This window comes from Anoplopoma fimbria, chromosome 4 (genome assembly GCF_027596085.1).
Source record: "Anoplopoma fimbria isolate UVic2021 breed Golden Eagle Sablefish chromosome 4, Afim_UVic_2022, whole genome shotgun sequence".
NCBI lineage: Eukaryota > Metazoa > Chordata > Actinopteri > Perciformes > Anoplopomatidae > Anoplopoma > Anoplopoma fimbria.
This window is the reverse complement of record NC_072452.1, coordinates 22,061,880-22,078,399: the sequence shown is the minus strand read 5'-3', so window position 1 is coordinate 22,078,399 and position 16,520 is coordinate 22,061,880. Positions and strand designations below refer to the sequence as shown.

The 16,520-nt window shown below is 39.5% G+C and overlaps 1 protein-coding gene across 1 annotated transcript in view; it reads left to right on the top strand.

Moving 5' to 3' along the window:
• The window catches only part of fstl5 (follistatin-like 5), a 166,292-nt gene extending 150,108 nt beyond the window's left edge, over nt 1-16,184 (top strand). Inside the window, exons 16-19 of the mRNA XM_054597138.1 lie at nt 2,622-2,771; nt 6,482-6,589; nt 9,096-9,220; nt 15,482-16,184. Of these exons, the coding sequence (XP_054453113.1) occupies nt 2,622-2,771; nt 6,482-6,589; nt 9,096-9,220; nt 15,482-16,184 (1,086 nt within the window). The remainder of the gene's footprint in view (nt 1-2,621; nt 2,772-6,481; nt 6,590-9,095; nt 9,221-15,481) is intronic.
• Nucleotides 16,185-16,520: the final 336 nt, after the last annotated feature.

The window sequence follows — 16,520 nt, the reverse complement described above, 5'->3', positions numbered from 1 at the left end:
TAACTACCATATAGAGGCTTTTACTCTGATACACACAGTAGAGGGAAAACACTGTGATGTCCAATAGTACTGAAGTCAATCCTCAAAGTATCTTTGTTTTCCTTGCCACTGCAGACCGGAAGAAGCTGAGAGGAAGCATACATGTTTTTCTCGCTGCCAGAGCATTGTGTCGAGTCCTGTTGTGTTGTTAAATGGTTCTTTCACAATGGGAAGGATTTGGCGGTTGCATTTTGTAAACACAACATTCAAAGTTGGTACCTCCTTTCCAGCTCAACAAGGGTTCTCGCCATTAGGTGACAGCCAACGCCAGATTCCCTCTTTTTTTAGGAACAAGCTTTGTCCACTTGGCGCTTCTCTTCGCTTTATTTATGTTAAGTGTTGTGCCAGTATTGTTGGTTCCTCTTGGATGAGTGCTTAAGGCACCCTGGACATTTTGGGGGGGTTGACGCCCAGAAACATCCCAAACACACCTAAATAATAATAAAATATAAGAAATAAGAATACGGGCAGAGCGCAGGGTCTTTGCAGTTACAGACTCTGTCACATATTTCATCGGGTCATAAGTGACGATTGGAAAATCCTACTCATTGTGACTTAAAACATAGGGAGTGGGTATGTTTGGGTAACATACCATGTACACACTTTGTATGTTTGTAGAAAAAAGAGAAAGAAAACACACTCAATAATTTAGTGTTCATTAGGAGCAATAAAAAACAGGTGGAACTTGATTAAAACATCAAATAATTCATATTTTCAACATATGATGTAGGCAAGTAGAGAGAACAACAGCTCCTTTGTCTCCATTCTTCACTTCACTTTGACCAGAAGCCCACCCTGAGCTCATAATTGTTCCGTGTACTCCTTGTTTACTGTAAACAGCAGGGACAATCTTTTTGATGGAAAATCTCTTAAAACTAATTTGCACCTTTTTAGGGGGAAAAAAAGAAAATCAGGTTGCAAATATAAAGAAAAATGTGATGTTATTACATTTAAATCTTAAATTCCAATTGAGTTGTATGCCATTTGAAAAACTGCATTGTGAAATCAACATCCCATCATACTGAATTATTCCTCTTTTTGACACTTTGAATGTTGCCGTTTCACTGTTTTCCTCCCCACAGATGATTTTGTGTTGCAAATATATTAGCACTACAAATCATCCAGTGGCTTAACTGGGGAATATGAGAACCATCATATTTCTCAGCGTGGCTCTTTAAATGTCATCACCCACATTCGCAAGTGAAAAGAGTCCTTTTGAGAATGATTTAGCAGTAGTATGATTTACAGTTTTTGTTCAAAAGATACAGTACACTATGATATTGTATTGTTCCTGGTGTGGTTCTAGTACTGGATAACATCCTGGATATATGCAACGCATACACTGATGTATGGGTAGTGAAAGCATTTCCATAATGAAGGGGAAAAAAAACATATCTGCAGTCTTAAGAAGCTGCCTGTTACAACATAAATCACATACGTGCTATGCACCCACACACATACAGACATATGCAATACACATACACAGTTAGGATTACAGCCGCCTCCGTTCACACCCTCAGCTGGGCATCAGATGTTCGATTTCTCACCTCTTGAAAGTGCAATAAGTAAGATATTTACACCCAAATGGCAAAAAATGGCCACAGTGTGGGACTGCAGGGGTTACTCAGAGTTCAATAACAATGACTCAACCATTACTTCACCAAGGGCAGGGTTTTCTGGCTTCTAAATACTGAATTTCCCAACCTGTTTTAGATCAAAAACACTGGCAGATGGCGCTACAACTGGACACTGAAAGACATTACAGCTACAAAGAACTGAAAACCTTGTTATGAAACCAAAAACGCCAAAGTCATTGTTTTAGCATTCTGCATGAAACAACCTCTCTGCTATGTCATTGTTGCAAGTCTGCCCAAATTAACCTGCTTACCTACAGATGAAACAGAGAGGGCAGGATGAGTTTGGGGGCTGAACTGGGGATGATTTAAATTATCTCAGGGATGCTGCTGCTGCCCCTCATCCCTTATGGAGTTCAATGAAGTTCATACATTACCTAATGCCCTTCTAACTGAGAGAAGTTGTCCTGTGGGAAGGCCCCTGTCATGGACTGCCTCTGCGGTTGTAATAATGGGAGAAAGAGTTCATCCCTCCATGTCCGAGCCCTTCATTCATCCTCTCTGGCCACCGGCTTTCTAAATCATCCCACAGAGTTTGGAACAGACGACTGGGCAGAGCCTGGAGGCTTAGAGGGCCAGGGGGGAGTTGGGAGGGGAGGCAAGTTCCAGAGACAGAAGGCCCGTTAAGGTTCCCGTTGGCCAGGAAGGCGAGAGCTGCCAGGTCTGAAGGCTGAGCAGCCACAGATCGTCTGCAGGCTTTGTGCTGTGGATTATGTATGGACAAATGGGAGTGATTATAGAGATTTCTCAGGACCTTGCAAAGCTCATTTATCTAAGTTGCCAAGATAACACGACTCACATCAGTGCAGGCGATAAGGCTGCAAGTAGTAAACAACACAGAATAACGACTGGATGGAGATAATTGTTTTTTAATGCGATGTAGGTCCCTGTGATATGAAAAACCATTAGTTGACCGCAATGTGTCTGTGCTTTTTTTTTTCCTTCCAGGAGGAGGTGTGCCCCACATCACCAGGAGAGGAGGTTCAGAGGTGTGTGTGGTCATCAGCGGTCAACGTCAAGGACAAGTTTATTTATGTGACACAGCCAACCTTGGATCGAGTGCTCATAGTTGACATCCAGTCACAGAAGGCTGTCCAGGTAGGTTTCAGGATAAATTGGAAAACCAGATTCATGTCAATTTTTTTCAGCAGCATTACAACAACGTGTGGTGTGGGAGGAGTTAACGATTTTACACAGAAAAGGGGGAGAAAATGAAAAGAATCTTTCCTGTTTTGTAAAAGCGAAGGTTCTTCCTGCCTCCATCTGTGCCAAAAAACCTCAAGGTCGCAGGGGGCGATTGTAATTTTTCCCTTTTTCTTTCTCTAATTGTTCCCACATTGATTGAACACAAGCTATTTTACAAGAACCAACGATAAATCATTACTGTATGGGTATTTTCTGTGATTGATTTTGTTGAAAAGGGCACGTTTTTTTCATAAAGTCGTACCCTTCAACTTGGGATTCAGTTCGATACAATACATCATCCTTCATCCAGAAACTCAGTCATTTAATAGCGTTGAACGACATCCTCCAACTTTTACCCAAAGTGAATGGGGAACTTTATCCTTTTTGGGAACAGCTTGCACATTAGATATGCATGCACTTAAAATATTCCACTTGAGTAATAATTTAGTAGGATACTTATCCACAAGAGTGATCGCTGTGGTGTGCTGATATTGGCCCTGGTGAGCTTCAGGAGTTCTGCAGGGGGCCGAATGCAAGACATGTCTGACAGGTAGTTGATTCCGAAGGACACTTCATTATGGTTATACATAGACTTATGTACACACACAATGATGTTAACTTACATGTTCTCCTAGTACCTGTTATTTATAGCTTACCAGAGGCTCATTCAGATACTCACAGCTAATAGATTTCACAATGTTGTTAAACCAAATAAGTAGCCATTCCTAAGCACCGCCTCTTTTCCTTAATGCACCAATCACAGCTGGCCTAAGTATGAACTTGGACTGTCATGGTCGTCTCCTATGCTGTAATACTTCGTCTGGTGTTTACATGTTCACAACAGTTTATACTTTGACAAAAGAGAGGGTGCTTAGAAAAGACCACTTCTTTGTGAAAGATTTGCTTTACTGGTAATCCATAGAATGTCTGTCAGCCAATCAAGGATTAAAGGATAATTTATTGTCAATATGCAAAACCGCTATGCATAATGAAATGAAGTTGTAGCCCAAAACAAGACAAATAAACAAAATTAAATCAAAACAGTAGTGCATCCCTGTAGCACTAGAGCAACAAAAACAGACTAAATTCTATGTGCAGATAACATGGTTGGCATCCTAACATTGAACATTTTACATCCGGGAAACACGATCGATCAAATTTGACAGTATTTAAGCACCAAGCATTATTGGTGTAAACACACAGTCCGCCTCCTCTTGCCCTGACTGAGTCCTGGGCTCTGCACCTCAAATGCAGCTTGATCCTGGATGCCCCGATCTCTGTAAAGATGTGAGCACAAGGTCAGCCTGAAGTATTATTTCATCCAAGGGATCCCATAGCCGGTTCCATTCTGGATCTGGTTCTCGGTTGTCAAAATCCCAGTAATCTTAGCAAAGGGCCATGTAGCAAAGCTTCAGCAAAAATTCTAGTTTGTATCCTGCTAGTTCTAAATCAGGACCTCCAGTATTTGGATCAAGTAGCTTGTTATAAATAAGGCGTCACAGTAAGTAGGCTTACACCTGTTATTCGAATGTGTCAGGTACATTCAGTTAACATTTCAAATCATCTGCTGCTCATCTCAGTTTCAGGTTGTAGCTATAGGTTGTGAATATTAAACAGGCTGCCACTAAAAACTGTTTCTGCCTTCTCAGCCAACAACAGCTGATTAAAGATCTCAGTTTCACATTTTAGCTTTAATCATGTATAATTATAGTAACTTGCAAATTGCAGTGCTATCAAAACCTCAACCCTAGTTTACAGAACTTTGTCTCATCTTGTTGAGTGTGTGTGTGTGTGTTTTGTTTTTTATGTTTCCCACTTGTCCAAAGGTCTTGGCAGTGCATTACATCTGCTCTGTTCCTCTTCCACTAACGGACTAAAGTGCTGCTTTTCCAGCTTTAAGATAATTTTTTTCACCTTCAGCTCACCTGCTAACCCCTGACCCGACCCGTTTCATTTTCCTGCTGCTACAGTCAGATCCTCCACTTAACTGCCACATTGATTATGTGACCAAGTAACCCCGAGACCCAACCCCTTCACGATTACTGTAACCTGGCAACCTCCTTATAGATATTGTAACATGGCAACTGCAGTTTTCCTCACTGGTGGTATAAGACACAATTCCCCAAACACTCTGCAGTGCACTCTTGCAGCACCATTTATTTTCCAGAGGGAATGGTGGGGGTTTTTTTGTGCGAGGCAGGCTCAGGAGGCAGCACAACTCCTACATGACAACATTCAGCACATTTCTAGTGAGCAGCGTTGAGTTAAATCATCGGTGTCAGTGGGTTTCTGGGTGTGCCAGGCTAATCCAGGGTCGCTCAGATCCCTGCAGATGTTTTTGTAACCGTGATGGCTGTTTACAGCTTGCATGCCTCTCAGGGACCTGCCAGTAAGCAGGCTGCTGTCCCAGAGACTGTCACAAGCTCATTATTCAGTCGCTGGGAAGTTTAGATTCATTGCATTATATTAGCAGTTGTTAATTAACCACCTGAACCCACATCTTGTCTCGAACAGTAGGAGAGACACAAACTCTGCTTTTCCAGTTACAGGTTTTGCTGCTCTCTCTGTTTTTCTCATTGAATTATTAATAGGATTGACGTGCGCAAAGTTATAATTATGAGCACGTTGCATTTGGAAATTTGTAACCAATTAAATGCTCAGTGAAGACTTTTTAATGAGTAGATTGTATTTTGCATTTTTATAAACCAAATTAATTGAAACATGCACACAGATAAATGTTTGAAGACTCTGTAGTGTTTTCCCGGCTTCATCTCTGACAGATTCGCTGTTGGCGCTCAAGTTACAAGAACATATTGTCTGAGGATTCTTGATAATCTTCCTCAGCCAGAAAAAAGTTGTTAGTCTAAAGAAAAAGAACAACACAAACACCTGTTTTCTCTGATGACTACGTGCTCAAAGATGAGTTAGGATTCAACAGATTTTCTCAGTTTATGTGAAATAACCCTTCTCTGGAGCTGTTTGCTCTCTCAGTGATACAATATATATATTTTGCCTCGGTAAACAACACTATTAGGGCTGCATGGCAAAATAAATAATATATAAAGTAAGCTGCAGTCAAAGGGGATTGTGGGAATATGATTGCTTTTTCTTGCTGTTGTTGAGGCTGTAGCTGCTGCATGGGTTCTTCTCCCCTGTGCTTTCCCTATTCCCTTTGAGCAGGCTGTCTCTCCACACTCAGGTGGACATAATGCATGAGGAGCACTTTTCTGTCACATGTGACTCATCTATTGTTCTGACTCTGAATATTGCCGCCGTGTGTCAGGGAACGGATAAAGAACTGAAAGCAATTACTTCAGTGTGGTAAAGCAATTGTGTCTGTCACCACTTGATTTGAAATGCAGCTCAACACTAAAAACACCTCATACATAAAAAGCACACCTACACTCTGCCTTGTTAAAAGAAGACTTTACCTGTCAACCCCTGATGCATTAGTCTGCAGGAAAACTTTTTCAAAAGCATTACCACTGCACATCAAAGAAGGATCTCTTCAAACGCAGAGTCTAGATTGCCTGGAATTGTTATTCTGTGGCCCTGCTGTCTTTAAAGGCTCAGTTTGGTTTGATTTTGGTTTTTGATGTGTCCCCCCCACCCCCACTTTCCAGACCGTCAGCACCGACCCTTATCCTGTGAAGCTCCACTATGACAAATCTCACGACCAGGTGTGGCTGCTCAGCTGGGGAGACATGGAGAAGAACCACCCTACTCTCCAGGTGAGTCCACAGAATTGGTTGTTACACTCAAATGTTATTTATTCCTCTGTTTTTATCGTTGTGAAGTGGTAGAAAAGCAGATTATGAGATATTCAAGCTCAGAGATGCAGATATTTAGCTTTTTCAGGATTCAATCTAATGTTAAAAAAGGCCCAGTATATGTGTTTGTGCCATATTAATATTCTGCCTTTGTCTTGATTGATGGAACGCCTGTGAAAACCTCACTGAGCCTAAAGTGATGTCTTCAAATTGCTTGTTTTGTCCGAGCATCAGTTGAAAAGCATAAAAAATACTGACATTTAAGGAGCTTATACAAGCAATTTATAATATAATTCTGAATAATTGTTTCGGCTGTGGATCAAATTTCAGTAAATATTGAAACATTTCACATTAGGTCCTGCTAATTACAATAAATACCATGTGTGATGTTCTGCTCTAATAACCTTAGCAACCCTAGAGCATCAAATACAGCATAGGTTCGTCAACAAAGGCAAATGCTATGCCATACAATTCACACTTCTCATTTATAGACTTTATTCTACCTACAATAAACAAAGAACATTTTCATTTATTGTAAACAACCTTATAATCACCATCTTGGCAGGGCATTACAACTAATGAAATGTCCTGCTGTTCTCTGTTTCTCCAATATGACATGAATGTGGCATTAATCACCGCAGCGTCTCTGGGATATTCGATTGTTGATTTGTTTGTTATGCTTGATGAGGGGTAATTACTAGTCACTTACAATGCAGTGTGTAAGTATTTGGACACTGACATATGTTCTATTGTTTTGGCTCAGAACTTCAGCAGATTGGAAAACAAAATAAAGTCTCTGATAAAGTGCTGATTTGTCATGTCCATTGTCTGAATGACATATACATATCCTAAAAAGTGTCAAAACAATGTATCGGCTTATCACAATTAATTTATCATTTTATTATTTTTTTGCATTTTGAGAATGTGGTAACATAATATTTCCTCAGCTGTTTGTAAATCATCACAGACATATTTTGGGTTTTGTTTACGTCAATTTCATGTTGACATGTACTCCAACATGGATATAACATTAATTCTCATGTAAAGACAAAATTACAATACTTGTGATTGCTCTGGCCAGTATGAACACAGGAGGGTCACAAATAAAGGCGTAATAACAAAACATAATTTAGGGTGGTGGAATTACCTGTAGCATACTACAACAGATGACATGGTAAATTTAGTATCATGTACTTTTCCATCAGTTCAAATTAATAATTTTATACTCACCACTTGCTCAACTGTGAACTCAGGAAACATATTTTGTGATTCAAGAATTCATATGCTAATTATGACAATTTCACAAAAATACCTAATAGGATAAAATGATGACATTTTGGAAAACCGAAACTTGACTGGTTGGCAGAGGCATTCAACCGCAAGGTGGTCATTTTAGTTTTCACATTGACAGCTCATCTGTACACACACAAGATGTATGATGCGAAAATTGTGGAGGAAGTTTCAAGTTCCATTCATTGTATATTCCGGGTGGGAAAGGCAAAATGCCTGACCTGACTCTTGCTTTACAAATGGCATTTTGCTGGTGAAATGGATATTATACTGAATTAACAAGACATCAACTACACATGGAGGAAGTTTTGAGTTTGCATTAACTGGGGAACAGGGGTAATTAGAAATAAATGCCTCATTCTGTTTGGCACTGAGGTAAATAAAGGAGAATTTATGGAATCTACAATAAGCTTATATCGACATGACATATTGACTTGTGTGACCCCAGTCACATCCATGTAAGGTGAATAGTATAATATATTCAATCCTCTCATTTTCACTTGATATGGATGTTTTGCTGGAGTAGAGACCCCAAGCAAAATGTATCACCGTCCAAATACATACTGATAACACCGAATGTCACCACGAAGATCACGCTGCAAATAGAATCAATGTAATGAAATGATAATTTATTTTAAGAGTAGCTTTTGTTTCCTCTGAGAGTCGACTTGATTCAGCTCGAGTGTTGAGTGGTTTTACTTGCTTGAAGATCTTGCTCATAATCGCCTGCAAAGAAATTCATAATGCGGGGTTTGGTCTGTGGCAATTCGCTTTGTGCATTGTGGCACAATCAAAGCAAACCCCGCCTACACACAAGCACATGTCTGCCCGCTTTCATGGATGCACAAGTATTATTTAGACACCGGTGACAACGGCACACATCACCTCCCACTGAGAAGCTCGAGCATCTCAGCAGTAAGAGAAGAAGCTGAAGGCTTCTGTCTCAAATCAATGCACCATGATAGCAACATATTGAGTGATATTTTTTTTGTTTATTACACTGTTCTTATGGATTAAAAACATTAATTTACAAGAAAAATAAAGCATGAATTACAAGTATTACCTCCTTTTGGTTGTAAGCTTCCAATAAGTAAGAGTTCCAGACTTAAACGAGTAGAAACCAGCAGCACAGAGCTCATGCTTGACACTTAACTTCTTCTTCGTTGGTGTTCACCAGGTGATCAATCAGGCCAGTGGACGAGTCTCCCACCATACCGTTCACACACAGCCGATCGGCAGACGCTTCGACAAGGTGGACGACTTCTTCATTCCCGCCTCAAGCCTCATCATTAACCACATCAGGTGCGTCCAGTATGATCCAAGAACGCTCCTAATGCAAATTGATTCGCAAATTACATTCAGCCCATTGGCATTTCATTCACTTTTTCTCCCTAGACTCAATGCTGCAATAATGATTTGGATGGGCATTTCGTGTGAAAGAGAGTGTGTGCTTGAGTGTTAATGTGATAAGGGAGCCTTTTGGGGAGAGGCCCAGTGGTCATCGGTGCTGCAGAGGAGACTTTAGTGGATCACCTGAAATTGTTCTAAAAATAAACCGTCGTTACATCATCTGTGGAATTAACTTTTTATATCTGAGTCTATGAATCCAAAAGTTAATCAACAATAACTGACACATTTTTTATTACTTTAAGATCAGTCTTGTGGTTCTGCCAGTAAGTATTGGCAATATAAATACTGATCAAAATATAAGCATGTTCTTGAGAAAAAATGTAAATATACTTAAAATAAGTCAAATTGCTTGACAAAGTATCACAGAAACAAAAGCTATATTGGCAGTCTTTAAGTGATGAACAACCCTTTCCCCCAAATAGACCCAGCAGGGTTGGCAGAGTTACCTTAACAAAGTCCAAGACCAGTCTGGACGATACTGCCAAAAATGTTATCACAATATGGTTTTTTTTATATTGATCAACGCTAATAATCAGCACAATATTAATGTATTTTTTTAAAAATGCATTATTATAGAGGACACTTGTGTTGACATTGCATTTCACATCTACATCTATTCAGTAAGGTTAAAAGTTTTTAGAGTATTCTCCTTTGAACAGAATACAAAAGAAACCAGATGGTTATATGTGGTTTATAATATACAATTATTTATTATCAGAACAGGTCTGGTTGCTGACAGTAGACTACATATGTACACTACATATGAGAGCCATCGCACTGCTGCATGCCACTTTTGAGCATGTGCCATCTGGAGCCGCCTAACATCAGGTTAGCCCTTTGCTAACTACAACGAGGATAGAATCATTTAATTGTGCAGCTCTTCTAGACCTTCTTAATGTTATCGCAACAAATTGATAACATTTCCATTAACTTTGACTACAAGCTACATTCTATCATTATGCCATCAGAAGTTAGTTTGGTCAGGGAGAGGCATGCTTTTTCTGAGAAAACTCTAGTGTTGGCACAGAGAAAGAAGGTTCAAATGTCACAACAACCTTAAATGTATAGAACTGTTGTGGATAGATGGGATCATATACCTGATCTTTTGTCCATAAAGTGAAAGAGACTACAGACAAATTGTTATTTTTCCATTAGTTAATTTGGTCTAAAAAATGAAATGTGTTCAGTTTTCTTTTTTCTAGCTATGTTTCTGAAACGAGGGTAGGCAGTGTAATTATGTTGCTAAGCGCCCAGAATGGTAAGTAAATGCAGCTTTAACCCAGCTCAACCTCATTTAAATGCGGTTCAGGTTGGCGTGTGCTCCTTCTTTAAATCTGCACACACGGCCGTGCTGAACTTTAGAAAAGCTATATATGTGTAGAGCTGCTGACTTTTTCTCTTTGACAATATCTGAGACAAATCAGAAAGAAAGCGTTTCAATCACAACTCCTGCCCTCTCGCAACCGATGCTGTAATTCTCTATTCTTTGTGGCGAATGCTCACATAAACTGGTTCTTCTCTAATAACAGTAATCATTTAAGTCATTAGCACACCTGGCCTAGGAATGGTTATTAATTATTGTTTATGGGTTTTCAAGATAAAATGTGTATTCTGCATTAAACTACGTGTCCAGAGGGGGGGCAATTGGCACCTGACCTCCTCTCTCACATTTGAGTTAATTAACAAGAAAGCACACAGACATGCTGCTGTGGTTTCTTACAAGTCACGAGCGGTTGTCACATTCAGGCTTAACTTGAGCACAGAAAAGCTGGTCCCAAACGCTTGGCTAATGTCAGGGAGAGGCCAGGAACAAGCAGGAGGTCTGGAGGATTTCAGGATGTTAACAGCCCCCTGGTGCGGTGGAGTGAGCAGTCCAATGTGTGTGTGTGTGTGTGTGTGTTGTGGGTGGGGTTGGTGGGTTTGCTGGCACAGCTGTAATTAGATCCACTGAGACCTGCAGGAAAGATTGCAGGAAAGTGTGTTCTCAGTGTTTGAAAATTGCTTTCTTAACTGAGTAGTTGCTCATCATTTTTGATGCTCTTAAAAATAAGCTTACTGTATGTTATTTTTCTTGCCAGGTCCTCTTTCTATGAATATTGTTTACGGGGCTATAATGTTTTAGTGTTTTCAGAGACGCAACTCATATTTCTTTTGTGCCAATTTTCTCAAGTAATCGTTCGGTCTAGAAGAAGCTAGAACCATCAAATATTTTTACTTTAGTAATGTCAACTAAGCATTGCAGCTCTAATCTTTATTATCGATTAGTCTGAGGATGTGAATAGTCGGAAAATATTGAAAAAAGTCTGTCGCAATTTACTAGAGCCCCCAAGTGACCTCATATCGCTTGTTTTATTCAACCCACTGTCCGTCGTTTTACAAGGAAAGAAGATTTGGGAATGCAGATCAATATTGTTGCTGATACATTTTCTGTCAATGACTAAATAATGAATCAAATGCTTGATTCAGCACTTATCACTTTATATTGTGATATTATTATAACGTACATTTTGACATATTAACATTTGAAAAGAAAAAAAAATTGCTGAAAAATGAAGGTACTTAATCACATTGATGCAAAAATATTCCAATAAAGTAGTCCTGATAATTGATTTGCAATATTGCCCACAATTGATTAATACAACAATTTATATTCCAGGGGTTAATAAAACAGAGTATACCATGTACAAAAGTTACTGATGGTTGAAAAATGTATGCTGATTTACATATAGTCATAATAAAAGTAATAAGAAATGTAAATGTGCAGAATTAAGGGATAGTTTATAGCGGTGGTGAATTATATTGCATCATATTTATACAAGTGTTACTAATATTTTGTATACCTCCCTAAATTCATGATGTGCTTTTGCTACTTTTATCTGAAAGCAGAAGGACAGACCACATTGAGACACAGGTGGCTCTCCATGTACAGTGGTTTTGTTACAAACTCATACTTCAGCTTCTGGTTAACTAGTAGACTGAAGTAGTCTTCTGTATATCTGTTAGGAGAAAGCCAATGGTCTGTTGGCTAGAACGCAGCATTGATTAGTCGATTTAGCAACATGAGCAGTGTGCAAAATGCCGACATATATTCAGCAGCTTCTCGGGGTTGTTTGATGACTTGGGGATTCCCTCAGCAGCTACTATAAAGCAAGCAGGAACTTCTGGGGGCTGTCATTCATTAAACCATCGACTTACAGTCAGCCAGCTCTGCATGTCAGCAAAAAAAAAGCTGTTATTTCTTATTCTTACCCACATCTACAGCACCCTGAAGCTCAGGCTGCCCGCACCTATGTTTTCCGCACAGACTGCCTTTTGGCAGAACAAGCCGAGCGAGATGTTGATTCAATGTTTTTGCGCTGGAGGATGGCTGAACAAGAATTGCTGTGTTATAGATATCTTTTACCGTGCAGCGTTCATTGTTCTCTTCCCTGTTCATGAATTTTGCCCTCAGGATCTTTAACTGAACGGCAGAGCAAAGGGTTGAGACCGAGTGATTTCTTAAACTGCAAATATTGACATGAAGATAAAATGATAAAATGCGCAATAGCTTTAGTTAAACATATCACTGTTGTGCAGAACCAGGGAGAATCTTTAATGCATTAATCATTGGTACAAACGACAAAGAACAGCTGTCAGTTTGGCTGAGAGCAATCTGGGTGTGCCAATAACACAACGCAGCTGTGTTCACATCAGAGCAGATCAAACATTGTTTGATTATTCATTTATCATACATGTTTTTGTTCTAGTTTTGCTGTTGGTGAAAATAATATTTTCAATATGATAATCTTTTAATTGCACCAATGACCTTCAGCTACCAAGCGTGTTTCCAAAATAACACAGTTTTATGTCAACTACTAATTGATCTGTCACAACAGATTAAATACAATCCATAACAGAAAATATGTTCAGTTGTTGACAGGTAAAATGGTAACATTGGTCTGTAAATGATCAGTAGTTGGAGGCAAATGGTTTCAGGTTTAAACTGAACAGTACATTTAAACCAATTTCTCTCTAAATTCTCACTTCTTGGAGCATTTTCTTTTTTTAAAGTAGGATTAAGAGCCTGATTAGTGTCACAGTGCTTTCTTTAAATTTACACATTTAGTCTCACGGAGCCCATTTCGTTGGTTGGACATTCATGCCTCAGATTTAAATGTATGTTATATTTAACATCCCTTAAGCTTGACAGACACTATATATTTTTGTATTATTTACCTAACACAGCAGATTTTATTCTGCCTTTCTGCACAGCCAAAACGTTCACATTCTGTGTTCACACTGAATGTTACCACAAAGCCCATGACCGCGATTGTCCATCGATGGTTCCACTACATTTTTTCTACACTAAGACAACATGAAAAGAGAAAGGTAGCATTATTTTATCTTTTTGAACCAAAAAAGAAAACTGTGAAGATGTGGACAACAGTTTTCACTGTCAAGTCTAAAAAATATATAGTGTCTGTCAAGCTTAAGGGATGTTAAATATAACATACATTTAAATCTGAGGCATGAATGTCCAACCAACGAAATGGGCTCCGTGAGACTAAATGTGTAAATTTAAAGAAAGCACTGTGACACTAATCAGGCTCTTAATCCTACTTTAAAAAAAGAAAATGCTCCAAGAAGTGAGAATTTAGAGAGAAATTGGTTTAAATGTACTGTTCAGTTTAAACCTGAAACCATTTGCCTCCAACTACTGATCATTTACAGACCAATGTTACCATTTTACCTGTCAACAACTGAACATATTTTTTGTTATGGATTGTATTTAATGTCAAGTCAAGTCTACAGGTAGTTACAAAATGTGAAATAGCACTCCAATAATGTTAGAACAAGCTCACTACAGTTTACAACAGGTCTCTTAAAAGCAACCATGCGGGATATCTGATCCCAGAACTACTCAAACTGAAAGAAAACCAACCAAACTTTCTGACACCAGACTGTCCAGCAGCTATCAAACATCAACCATTCTGGAGCAATTCTAAGAAATAAAAGTTTGAAGCGACCAGTCAAGGTTAAAAAGTTGTCTTAATCTGAACAATGTCTGCCTGACATATGTTATAGATCGTTTAACGTCTTATTCTGTAAAGTCTTTACTCTTTAGAAACAAACCAAAATAAATCATTTTGCCTGGAGACAGTGGTCAGAACGATATCTGGATCAATGATTCCCCCACAGCAATGATAATGTGCTCCGTGGCTTTCAAACAACCATTTTCTGTTCGCCGAAACAGACAGCTTGGTGTTAAAATGGCATGATAGATGATAAATGGCAGCAAGCTTCAATAGCCTGTCAGCATCGATCAGCTGGTGTTCACATTTAATTGAGGCCTGTCAGCTGCTTGCATATTCCCCCTTTCGTTGTTCAGCTGTTAAAATGTAATGTGCCATTAACATACTTCTTGGGTTTTTATAATAGTGTTTTCACTGATCCATGTCCACATCTAAAACTGCAATAATTCTGTTAGAGGGAAGTGTAGATGATGCTAGGCTGCCAATAGAAGGATTGTCAGAGACCAGAATTTGGCTGTTGAAGTGGTTAAGTGGATCCCTCAGCAATCTTTTTTTTTTTCTCCTGAACATTTCTTCAAAAATATTGCCAGTCCAACCATTATCACTATTACCTGCTACAAATCAATTTCCATTTCTTATTTCATGTTGATGCATTTTGATATTTGGATTGCGCTGCTTTACTTTAAGATGTTATCACTTGCTGCTTCAGAATGAATGAGCTTTGGAAACAAAAAAAGAATCACAACACTTAACTGGCACATTCCTGACTTAAAATAATGATTTATCAGACACAAAGCATGATTAAATTACCTTTTAAAATTACTTTTGCACGGCATGTATACGATGTCTTGATGTCTAAACATCTAAAAAAAAGGGTGGAGTGCTTTTTATCAACTTCTGGTGTACTCATTTTTAGCTACTGTGAGAGACTACATACAATTTCAACAAAATTTCATGTCAATCCATCCAATAGTTTTTAAGATACTTCAGTCTGGACCAAGGTGGAGACCAACCAACTGACATTGCCATCGATAGAGCCACGCCACTGACGTGACTAAAAATCTGTCATAATTTTAGGTTTACACAAAGACAAAATGTGTTATTGATTAAAGCAATTGCTTTGTTTTTCTATTGTCTACAGATTTGGGCTCATCCTTCACCGAAATGAGCCTGTCCTCCACAAGATCGACCTGGAGACCACGTCCTATGTGAAAAACATCAGCTTACGGGAGTATAACTGCATCCCCAAGTCTGTAACCTACACCCATCTAGGCGGCTACTACTTTGTCAATTGCAGGCCTGACTCCACTGGCGCCACGCAGCCACAGCTCATCTTGGACAGTGTAACAGATAGTGTGATCGGCCAAAACCGCGATGTCACCGGCACTCCGTACGTGTCTCCGGACGGCCACTACTTGGTCACTGTCGATGATGGCGACGGCCTGATGAGGATCCAGATGATTTCAGATCGGGGAGAAATCCAGGAGCCCTTTGACATCCACACTAACCTCCACCTTTCTGATCTGGCCTTCCAGCGCTCCTTCACCGAGGTCCACCAGTACAACGTGTTCGGCAGCTCCGGTCGTCAAACAGACGCTCTGTTTGTGGAGCTGCGCACCGGCAAAGTGAAGATGATCAAGAGCTTGAAAGAGTCCACCAAGTCATTTGAGTGGCCGTGGAGCAGTAGGAACAGGGTAATGGCGGGCAGCGGACTGTTCGGACAGTACCTCATGACCCCGTCCAGAGAGTCCCTCTTCATCCTGGACGGAAGGCTCAACAAGCTCAACTGTGAGATCACTGATGTCCTCAAAGGCAACGTGGTGGTGTGGGTTGGGGAGTCTTAGGTTGTAACATCAAGACCCTATGAGCTTTCGTTTTCTCAAAGGTACTGTTGCACTTAATTCTGTTGCAAAGTTGTTAATTTTGTGGGAACGCGGTAGTGAATACCACAGATTCAGAAACCAAATTGACCATTTGTAAGTCCATTGGATGAGGGACTGTGATCCAAAACATACAATATACAAGTAAGGGAGTAATTTGTTGATATTGTCTGAAAGCCAAGTTAAATCATTTTTTTCCACTGGGTGATTCACGTTTATATCAATATAAAGTTGCTTGCTGGTAATCTTTTTCAGGAAAATTGGTATGAATCTGTTAATATGTGAAACTTTACATAATTG